Consider the following 12,082-nt stretch of genomic DNA (forward strand, 5'->3'; position numbering starts at 1 on the left):
CACTAAATCCATCTTGGTTGTGCTGCAAAAGTCCTCCCTGTCCCTGCCAGCGGTCAACCCAATTCACTCATCAATGAGATGATCTGCCTGCTGCGACTCTTATCCCATTAAATGTGACTTTAGTGTGTCAGGCCAGGTCTTTGGGGACCCCCCCCTTACGTTTTGTTGTAAAGCTCTAAGATGGAAGAAATGCAGCGACAAGTCAAAGATAAGGGGCAGATGAAATTGCAGCCCTCCCATCTCTGAAGCTCACAGTCAAAACAGCAACAACAGGAGCATCGATAAGAGATGTGAAATGCTTCTGTCCTGCACTCAGCCCTGATTACGCCTGATAATGGAGTTGTCCTTGTGGAGCAGCCGCTGAGCGACTCCCTGCTCTCTTGTGGTGTCATGATACAGACAGAGGGGACCGTATACCTTTTCGCAGAGGCTGTGGCATCGTAAGCACAAAGATGATCAGGAGGGAAGGGACGTCTCGAAACAGCATGGGTACCTCGGGTCTCTCTTCATCGAAGCTGCTGTGAAAAAGAACAGAAGAGCTTTTTATTACAGTGCATTTATATGCAAATTCAAATGAAGATAATTGCCATCAGATTAATGCGATAGCAATTTAGCATTCTGGTTTTATGACTGAATTTATCTTTCAATAAAAGTACATTTTCCCTTCATTGAATGACAAAAATATGGACAAGAATAGGCAGTCTGAAATTTTCAGTTTTATTTAATTTAAGCAGACACTCATTCATGTCCTGGTGTCTAACACATTACGTATGTCTTAAATCTTGACCGCATGTAAGAACGTTTTATTTAATGTACAAATTATTTCTGTTGTCAGTTGTCCTTGTACCAGTTGGTGAGAGACGAGTTTTAACAACCTTTCCTCCCTGTTAACGCTGTAAGACAGCTTTTCGACCTGTTACTACTAAAGTGCCCACAGCCATACAGTATTCTCGGAGGAGCCATTAGGTGTGTAAAAATACTTTGTCTGGGTTTGAGGAGGGAGCACTGTCAATGCCATCCTGAGGCGGTCAACCTGATCTAGCCCAGTTAAATAGGACAGAGTGATGTTTCCACATAATGAATAAAAAAAACCCACTGTTTTTGGCCTGTTTTTATTAGAGAAACTTAAGAGGAACGTATGCAAGTATAGTGTGTATTCAGTAGTCGAACCGGGGTTGAAAGCTCTGTCCTCTATTGCTTTCCTCCGATGCACAGTGGAATTAACTGGTGAGTGCTCTGGTAATGGAAGGTATTATTCTTTAAGTGCAGTTCCTCTTTTTCGAAACCCCTGAGGCCTTTCAATAGTCGAGTGGAGATTGGAACCTCGTTGAATTGTCAACAGAGGAGAAGACATGTAAATGGAGACGGCACGCAATATGAATATGTAACTAGGGCTTAGAGACGTTGAGGTGGAGACACAGGGAGTGGGCCTTTTAAAAGACCCTTATTTGTTAAGCAAATTTGAAACTATATACACAGCAAGACCTGTGCTCCGATAGCTTTTTTTAAAAACCTTTTTTAAAATACTGCTGCTTTGACCTGGGTTTTAAAGTTAGGGCTTATCAAACACTCAGATAAACAGGGATCAGCATGCTGGTATGGTGCTGTTGTTCTCCTTACAGTGTATTTGACAGGGTCGTTTTTGTTCTCTGTAGAGTGCCCGGTAATTTGCCAGATGCAGCAATTATTGGTATCTATGGAAACCACGCGGGGTCCCTTTTTATGTTTTTAGCTCGTCTTTGTGTGGAAGAAAAAGGCTGTTGGGGGCAGGAGGACATGGAGGCGTAAAGAGAGAGCACAAAGTGGTTCTTTGATTGCATGTTTATGAGAGAGCGGAAAAGTGGCAGAAAAAGTAGCGACTGGGGAGTATGTGACGCGTGCGATCAGATTTATCGATGTACTGTTTGCGGCGCTGCTTAGAGAGAGAGTAACTCACTCTGCCTCTTTGCTTTGTGTAATCTGAGTCAGCTTAGTCCAGGGGTTATAGGCTGAATCAATGCTGTAGAGACGCATGTGCATGGCCAGCACATGGAACAGCTGATCTGTAAAGGAGGAGGGGGGGGGAAACAGAACACATCATTGTTACGTTCTCACAAAGCTCTGACAGGCACAACACCAGTGTGTGTCTGTTTATCTCAGTGCCCATTGTCACAACCCAGCAGCAGCAACCAGTGCAGATGAGAAGGATGAAAGGGGATGACTTGAAGTGACTGCAGGCTAATGGTTTGACTCAGATAAAACCAGTCCAAGTCAGGTGGACGCACTGTGGTTCCTCGATAGCCTCGAGCGAGTGTTTGGTCAGGTCACACCTGTTCGCTGTGAAACTAATGGTACATGAGCAGAGACCCCCTGTGCACGCACAATCTCTGTGGTACACACTAGCTTTTAATAGCAGGACATTTCAGAGCCTCTAAAGTCTTTGCCCAGATCAAGCCTGTACTATAAAAGGTGGAAGCCACAAATGCATGACATTATAGCTGACTGGATCTGCGTGAAAGGCAAGAACTAATTTTAAATGTATTGTATCCAAAGTAAAAAAAAAAAATTGTCTCGTCTTTCTTATTGGTCCCGGAATAAATTAACCTACTTTTACTAACTGTGAAATCAGAAGGTCTCTTAAAACCAGTAATTAAAATTGTGTAAGAGAAACCGATTAAAAAGCGTATTTGAAATCAGTGCCGCTAAACCAATCACTTCCTTTTGTTCTCATCTTAAGGTGAATGTAACAACTTTCTGTTCAACCTAAACCTTTTTCCATTGAGAAACAATAATCCTATTTGATTTTGTTTTACATGGAATTATGATACTGTAATGCAGTGCATCCAATAATCAGCTCTGCAATTTGACTCATACGGGAATCGTCAATATCTGGAGCAACACTGCCCTCCGCAGGGTGACGTGGACACAGCAGTTAGAAAGGAAAACGTGTCTGTTCCAGTCGCTGGTTACATCTCATTTGTCTTCACTGTGGCATCGTTTCCTCTCTTCCCTCACCTCTTGCAAGGAATTAACCTGGGAGCGGCAAGGGTAGGAAGGCAGGAAGGTAAATGAGAAATAGACGAGGGGAGATTAATATCATGGTAGTAATTTCCAGCTACTGACATTAAACTCCAAAATGTATACAGCTTCAGTTCCAAGATCTAATCAGTTGTTTAATAATACAATATTTTGTAGTATTACAGTACTACAGAACACCCCATCTCACAATGTTAAAGAAGCATAAGCTCCTAGGCTGAGGTAACAATAAAGCATGTTATTCCGCTTCCCACGCTACTGAGACACACGGGAAAGAGGGGACAGTGGGAGTTGAAGCATTTCCAGTGTAATGGGATGTGTCCTTTTTGCCCGACAAATTTAACTGTCCTCTACGATGAAATGAGTAAAGACATAAGAAACTTCACATGTAAATGACTGCACTTTCATGCTACTTGCCTGGTTTATGAAAGGTGTCACCGCCAACTAATCTTTCTATAGTCTGATCCACCTGATTGGACAACATGCTTAACTGTAGGCACCTCACTCTGTTATATATATATAATAATGTTTCTTCTGTTTCCCATGTTCTAACTCTTGATGAGGGGAAATTTATATTTCTGTATTGCCAATGTCTTTCATCATTTGACATACATTTTGGTCAACCACACACGGTTTAGAAAATGGACCTTATTCACAGAAGAGGTTTTGATCTGTGGATTGACTTTTCATGGCAGAGTGACAAGTCGTCTTGGTGCATATGATGATACAGTGTTCTACGTACAAAGCTCAGTTCATCCGGGAGAAATCAGTGAAGAAATTCCCAAACGGAGTTCTTGAGATAAAGGGTTCACAAGAATCGGACAGGTGGACCACCCAATAACACCTTCCATCACTGGTTGTCGCTGGCACAGAGGCATAGAGCTGAGGTGAGTGAAATGCAGCAGTCAACACCCTCCCAAGTCTGCACAACTGAGGTCAATGGGATCCGCCTTTAAACTCCCTGTACAGTAACAGCCACACAGTCACCGAAATTAATTCAAATATTTGCAGTTAAATAAACCAAGGACAGTCTATTTTGAGTCCGGACTCTGGAGCCGATTTCGCCCATTTCAGTGGAATTGCGGACAGCTCGTCTCTGAGGTCCATCATATCCTCATCAGCTGAACAGAAGAAGTGCCTGCTGGGAAACAGGCTTAGGAACCCCTTGGGCTCTCACAGTTAGCACACCTCTGCCTTTTTCCTTCAGATCCATTTCCCAAAGAAGAACGAACAGTAATGTACTGCAACTGAGTAAATTTGGCTGTCAGTGCGGCTACATGGTTAATGTAGCTCATAAATGGCAAACCTCTAGTGTGAAATCTCTTTTCAGCCACTCAAGGATGACAGGCCATTTCACTGCAGCCGCCGCAACTTTGATAGAATAATTAAAGAAATAGGAAATGGGACGGAGTGTGAACAGGAAACTTTGACAGCTAATAGGTATATATGACTTTGTCTCGCAACATAGGGTCATTCATTCACAAATGCTCGAACAATTCATAAAAATTTTAGATTTTGATCCGTAATCAATGTGATAAATATTAGTAGTGATTGATGTTTAGCTTTGATCACCATTTTCATCAGTTGTGACACGGTCGACAAAAACATTTGACCCATTTGTCTGCTTCATTTACCCTGACTGCCCCGAACAGTTCACCTGCAACAGTCTCTGTCGTTGCATGCCATTGCTAATCACCCCTGAGTGTTTTTCTTTTTTTCTTTTCATGGTTCATTGCAGTAACATTGAAGAATGGGTTTGACTACAATTCACACAAACCTCCCCTTACAAATGACAACCACCATTTCATTGAAAAAAAAAATATAAAAAAAATAAACTATGGCAACACAAAAACACTATAATCGATTACACAATAAGAAATTAATCAAGTCTTATTTAGCACCTACCATTATTATTTCAAAATAGACCAGACATACAGTTTATGAATATTATTAGGAAAAGGGAATTGGTCGCTCGGTTTACTAAATGTCTTTCTATTGTAATTATATTATTATCAGTCAGTACTGGAAACGATTCATTCTAATGTTGCATGTGCAGTGTTGATGATATCTAAAATGTGACGTAAAAATTTATACAGGATCCATAAAATGATCCATAAAAACCTAATTTTTCATCCTTGTAATTAATGATCCCATAAGTGGAGCAATATCAGGCTTATGGCTCTCCAACTGACATAACATATCACACTCACCATACACAGATTTAAAGGAGACATTATATGAGATATAAAAGTTGAGGAGGTCTTAAAGTACTTACTGAGACATGAGCGTTTGGCAGCTGCACTGGCTCCTCCAGAGCACAGGTTTCCTCCCCGATGCACAAGCTCCAACTCCAGGTTGGTCCTGAGGAGACAGAGCCTGAGCATCAGTGGACAGCAGGTACACATGTGAAAAGACACAAACACTACACAAAACCCTTAAAAGTAAACTACTCCGAAATGTGACAATTTTCCATGGACACTGCACAGCTGACCATTTCAACGAGTTTATTACTCCTGCTTTTAAAGAGGCAAAACATTTCCATTTATTTATATTGCATATCCGTTACATGTATATTTACATTAAATCTCAAAGAGCAAACATTAGAATCTGCATTCACCCCAGACAGAAACCACGGACATAGAAATATAAGAGAAGTCTCTCCAACTGAAGATCTTATTTCTACTTGCCATAACCTGTTAACCTCCTTTCAATCTAGCTGTAATAAATTTGCCAAGCAAACAGTTTAATGGCCACACAACAGACAATCAATCAGTTAATCTAGATATCCTCTATCCTGTCCTTTTCTCATCTGTGGTTTGGGTCCAAGTTTGCTTTGTCTACTCTGTGTTCTCAATCATTGTGTTGTGTCTCACTCATTTACCTCTGGCTTATTCATCAGTATAAACTAATCCTGCTCAGTCATGCCACCAGTCAAATTATTGTAGGGGCAAATACATTTTAACTGGTTTTCCATTGGCTAAAATCGTACAGTTTTACACAACACACAGTTTCTCATGTTATGCCTGCACATAGATGCAGTGAAGTAGGAAGCAGCTATTGAATTAAATGAACACACAAGTCGGCCCAAGTGTGAACGCAGGAAGGTATTAAAGAGTTTTTGAAAATATATACATTTTAGGAATTTATCATCTGTTCGAGTACTGAATTTATGAGGCACGACTTACAGGGAAGATTTGCCTTTTGTATTCATTTTCACTTTCATTGTATTGATTGAGGGTTTAAGGATAGAGAGCCATATGCTGTGCATATTGTAAAAGCCCCTTGGGAGAAATTTGTGATATTGGCCAATACAAAACACAATTGACTGGTCTCTAAAGGCTAACGTGGGGGAGACACACAAACAAATTCCTACATCTTGGGAGCAGTATTTCTTTCAAACCAGCCATAAAAGCAGATTGTACTCTTTTTGGGAAAGGTAGTGTGGGCACTGGTATTAATGGTGCTGAGTGAGTATCATCATATTCAGCTTCTGGTTACGTGGCCTGCGTCTTTTCCAGTTTGATTAGGAAGATGAAAGATGCATTTCTAGTTAAGCCATTTGCCATTTAATGTGCCTGTTTTGAAGCAGCAATTCCGTATCAAATAAGTGACAGCTTTCCAAGACTGATTTTGCACAAGCTGGACCATTAGCATAAAAGCTGTTCCAGCTACGGTTCACTCATAATCCTCAATGTGCATTTCCCATGCAGATCCAAACACATTCTACCCCTGAATTTTAATTCCTCAACAGCAAAACAGTGAAAAAATAAACTAAAAGCTTTAGCAAAGTACATAGATGGCGAAAACAGATAGGAATTACTAAAATGAGACTGATCTTAGCCTGTTTTTATCATGCCACTGGCCATTTCTTTATATGGGCTGGGAAGGTGGGGGCAAATCCTTGGGTTTCCTGGGAGAAAAAGCAATTTCACATAGATAATGCAGCCACGGTGAAGCTCCATCTGGCTTTTGCTGATAAGAGCGCCCCTGTGACAGAGGAATTTTCCACTCCTCAGGCAATTTGCGTTGTTCATTGAACTTCAGAGAGCCAACAGGCACCCAGACGTACTCAGGGGATGTTTCTGTTCAGGGTGGAGGGCTGAGGGAGCAAAGTGTTGGGTGGGGAAAAAGGTCTCAATGGCTACGCTTCAGGGAAGGGCTTTTTTGGAATGGGAGTGGTGTGGACTTAATAGACCCCAAGGTTAACTGGAGGCCGGTCATTTCTCTTACCTGTATCCAATCTGTTGAGAAGATACAAATACACGAGAAAGAGACCAGGTAATTTTCTTCCCCAAGATTACACCTCCGACCAATTCTCCAGAGGATAGACGGAGGGTGACATACAATTAAGATCTCTAGTCAAAAATTTACAGGAACATCGAAGTTGAATAATGTGCATCTTACAAGGCTAGTTCACCCCAAGATGACTCAGGACTAATGAAGAGGACCTGCAGACCATGTCAATGAGCAATCAGCAGAACTGCAACTCAACTAAAATGATCTCTGTCCACACAAGCATTTCAGAGCGTTTTTAATCAAACAGCTCAGTTTTAATCCCTGTCCATATCAACACACCTGAAAAAGTATATCGCTTGCAAGCTTACACAAGAAGCATTTGGTTGTTAGTTGTAGAAAGAGCTAGATGAAAAACTAGATGCACCAATGGCGAAAAGTAGGTCCAGTTGTATCAGTGCTAACGGCTGCTTTTGAATTCTGCACTTTACAGAGACAACAGGGTCAGCATCGCTTGTAATTGATTATCCACGTTGCGTTCCACACTGGTAGTTGAGGCTGAAGCCAAGTTGTTTTCCTCCGGAAGAAAGTTATGTGATAAGAGTCTGATGAATCAGTGAAGGCTAGGAATCAGCAAATTGGTTTGAGTGTTGAGGTCATCATTTCCAAACATCTCAGTTTCTGCCCGTTCAGACAGCAACGCAGCCCCAGAGTTTTTGAAACTCTATTAGGACCTGCAGCTCGTCCAAACTTCTCCCTGTTAGCAGCTCTAAAAACTCTGTAGTGTGGATGCCAGTCGTATACATAATAAAGGTGCAGCCTTTTTAAACAAACGTGTAGTTGTATTTATGTGGCCAATGCAAGCTTAGAAAAGACCACTGTTCATAAAATTCAGACATAGGACGTGTTATAAATCATACTTAGTTAGATGTCCCATCAATACAACTTCATTGCAGCACATAGCGGCAAAGTTGCTAATGCTGCTTTAAAAAACTCTTGAAAGACTTCCAGAACCAATACTATATAGCAAACAGTCAAATGAGAAATATGAAGAAAACTAATCAAAAGCCTTCACAGCTCTCTGAACAACTGAGAAAAAAGGGAAAATAATCCATAGACTTGCTACAAGTTCTTTGCAACAACTGCAGTATTGAATTTCAGTTCCAGTTTAAGTAAAAAGAAACGTATAAAGTGAAACTGCAGAGGGGACACTTCTGTCTTTCTTCTACAGTGACAATCACTGTTATTCTATAAGAGGGGCTGACCTTCAGAGTCAAGTGGATGAGCGAGTTGGCATTTATTCCTCTGGTCTCAATAGTCAGTGGTGTGTGAATGGGTTTGAGTGCTGCAGACAGAGAGGTCAGTGGCCACACAGAGCAACTTAGAGATAACCTGATAGGACCTAGTCATTGCTCACATTTCCACACACACACACACACACACACACACACACACACACACACACACACACACACACACACACACACACACACACACACACACACACACACACACACACACACACACACACACACACACACACACACACACACACACACACATATATATATACATATAGCAGAAACACAATTTGCCCAGCTGTGTTTTCCAACTCCTCCAGTGAGATGCTGGAAAAGTCCAAGGCCAGTTGTGATACAAGATCCCTTCTGTGCACTCTGGGCTTCTGGGTTCCAGGGTCACCTCCTAGTTGGACGTGTCTAGAATACCTCCATATGTATATTCAGGAGGAATCTAAGCAGATTCCCGCCCAACATTAACCATCTCCATTTAATGCATAGGAGAAAGTACTTTACCCTACTACTAAAAAAAATGCAGAGTTATTGCTTAAGGTGCCGTTTCCTCGTTACCACAACAATCTGTACTAATCTGCATGTTGAGACACTTTGACTCCTCCCCTCGGGACAGTCCCCGATACAGACCCTCACCACACTGCCCAAAAACAAGAAGTCTTACTGAAGAGTTAAATCTGAACACCATATATCAGATGTGATGGAGCTTCCGTCCATGAAAATGACAAACAGATTCAGTGATAAGGTACAAATCCTGTCAAAGATGTGCTGGCTGGGTGGACACACTCCATCATCCATGAAGTATTCTTAGAGTACTGAAGATTATGGTTCTAAAACCACAAAAAAATCTGCAACACTCATACTCGCACTGTATCCCATCTAATCTCCAGGTGACTCTGCTCTTACCTTGCCACCGAGTACATGAAGAGGAAGTCGTTGTCAGGAGAGCCCGCGTGCTTGCCATAGTCCATGTATTTCTTCTGGGTGGTGTTCTTGATGTCTTTGATAACCAACTCCATCTCCTTACTTAAGTTGGACTCCGTCTTTAAAAAATAGGAACAACATGAAGTCAAGATTCTTCTGGAATGAACTTTAGGAATCTAGCCTCAACTCAGAACCTCCACTTATCGATCAAAAGAACTTTCCAGAAATCTGCACAGAATGATGAAATCACAACTTCCTTGAAATGTCATCTAGTGAGAAGCTTTAAGATGGAGGTATTTACCATAAACTCACTGACCCAGTACGTAATAAAAAACAACTCATCTTTCCAAGGCAGCTAGTCATAATTGTGTTTATGATTTATCTTTAATGAAATTTCCTCCATTAGCAGTTTGGACTGCGGTTTATGATAAGTAATGCAATGATTTTTTAGTACACAAACAAGTCCTGATTATATAGTACAGTTCTTATATGCCTCTTGCTTCCAGAAACTATAACTACTACTATTAAGAAGTGAGCAATCGTACATCAAAAAGTTTTTATGGAGTAATCTTGCATCAGGCCAGTACGATTGCTGATGGTTAACAGCAGCTGGACAATTGCAATGGTATTACTAGGTAATCAATTTAATCTCAGAGACAGTATAGTTGAATGGTACTTTAGATATTTCCAATAATTTACATTTAAACCTCCATTGAATACAGTAAAAGCAAAATTTAAATGAAATGTTATTTAACCCATACAATACTAAAACATGCTGTGAACAATTATTAGACTGATCAAGTACCTATATTGTGATTTGTAATAATCTGGATAAAACATGCAAAATCAACTGTGTGGTCCTTAAAGAGTGTTAGTTTACCACTGGATCTAATAAACACTGACACTTTGAGGAAAGCAGGTGCTTGATGAAATAGGAGCTTTTTTCCTGGGAGAATTAACCGTCCTGTTTCATTTACATCAGTGGTCAACACCCCCTGTAATTTTGCGTCAGCTGATTGTTTGTTCTAATTACAATCACTGTCTGTTACCACCAGCTACTGATGACTGTGTTAAAAAAAAGCTGTGTGAAAAATACAGGATACTTTGATGCTTTTAGTGATGAACCCCAGGATTTAATGTAAAACTTACGGGGAAAGGTCCGAGTCTCTCCTGAAGATCTTCTACTTCATTCACAAGCACACACAACTTCTTGTTTGTGGGCGCGTGCCAGGCTCCGCCCTCTGTGCCCCGCCCGGGGCGACAGGGAAGGACACTATTGGCAAACTGCCGACAGAGTGGGCACGTGAATTCACCCTTGTCCACTGAGAAACCCTGGAGCACCTGGTCATTCTGGAAAAAAGAAAAGTAAAAAAGAAAGCTGAATTTGACTAAAACTTACACATTTTAAGAAGCAATTGATACTTTTAATAATAATATTAATAATAATAATACATTTCAGGATTGCAAAATTGCAGAAAATGTCATCTAGTATATTTGGATCATACTGCAATTAAATGTGGAAAATATAAATAAGTGGTGGATTTAGGCCTCAAGTGATTATCAGTAGTTTCTTTACTTTATGTAATGCGACTGCTCCTCGTCAGTTCACCAGAGCTTAAACCTTTAGTATCTGTCTTATCAAAACTTTAAAAAAAAATCAATTAACAATGTTATAAGACAAAGATAAGAAATCAACTTGAGCAAGAAATTATGACTAAAAACTATGGGTGTTGAAAAATGTCTGTGTGAATTGTGTGTCCACTAATCACATAACAAGGTCCAAGATTTTTCTTACCCTCAAAGACTCCATGTAAGACTTGTGGCAATCTATGTGCAAAGTGTGTCCACAGGTCTGGACGTAGACGCCTCCGTCCCAACCTATGGACACAGACTGCAGACAAGAACTCTGCAGAATTCAAAGGCGACAAATGCCATCAATTAGAGAATGCATATAGGTTTGTCTCTGGATGTTTTGCGGTGCTGAATTAGCAAAAAAACTAAAAAATATATATAACAAAGTGAAAATAAAGAGGCATATTTTATTCTGTTGTGTTGTACGAGGTATTTAAATGACAGATTATTTTCTAAATAAACAATGTCGCATTTGATTATATCCAAGGGATAAGTGTAATCATTATAGATGAGTGGTCGGCATCAGGAATTGTAAAAGAGTGCCGTACAATTGTTACTGCGTTTTGCAACATATATTCATTTAGAGGACCATGCAACGTCCTGTAGTTACTTCAGGAGTTTCTTGAGCCAATTTTTATTTGGTGATATTCCATGAAAATCAAGCAGTTATGTTGCATAAATAAAACCATATCTCTAATAGTGTTCTAAGCACATTTTCTCTCTGGTATAAAGTTATTGTTATTATTATGAGCGATACACCCACATCTTTGAAGAACCGTTGCATTAGCGTGAGCTTGACATCATGAGCCACTCCACACGTGTCTGCAGGATAGATGTGCTCTTCGTCGCTCGTCGGTAGCTTCTTAGCCTCTTGGTTTTTGCAGCGATGCCCAAGCACTGGAAGACAATCACAGCAACTTACGATTAATTAACCTTTAGATTTATCTGTTGATTTCTTTTTCTTCTTT

The 12,082-nt window shown here is 40.5% G+C and overlaps 1 protein-coding gene across 3 annotated transcripts in view; it reads right to left on the reverse strand.

The window, feature by feature from the left end:
- Positions 1 to 12,082, reverse strand: part of ubr3 (ubiquitin protein ligase E3 component n-recognin 3) — a 38,486-nt gene that overhangs the window by 7,207 nt on the left and 19,197 nt on the right. For 2 of the 3 annotated variants that reach the window (XM_053439072.1, XM_053439070.1), the window contains 7 exons: positions 11,878 to 12,011; positions 11,278 to 11,388; positions 10,632 to 10,832; positions 9,465 to 9,601; positions 5,291 to 5,376; positions 1,937 to 2,042; positions 418 to 518 (listed from right to left, as the gene is read on the reverse strand). In XM_053439072.1, coding sequence (XP_053295047.1) covers positions 418 to 518; positions 1,937 to 2,042; positions 5,291 to 5,376; positions 9,465 to 9,601; positions 10,632 to 10,832; positions 11,278 to 11,388; positions 11,878 to 12,011 — 876 coding nt within the window. The remainder of the gene's footprint in view (positions 1 to 417; positions 519 to 1,936; positions 2,043 to 5,290; positions 5,377 to 9,464; positions 9,602 to 10,631; positions 10,833 to 11,277; positions 11,389 to 11,877; positions 12,012 to 12,082) is intronic. The other variant, XM_053439071.1, reaches the window with a different exon arrangement.

This window comes from Pleuronectes platessa, chromosome 14, assembly GCF_947347685.1.
Source record: "Pleuronectes platessa chromosome 14, fPlePla1.1, whole genome shotgun sequence".
Taxonomy (NCBI): Eukaryota; Metazoa; Chordata; class Actinopteri; order Pleuronectiformes; family Pleuronectidae; genus Pleuronectes; species Pleuronectes platessa.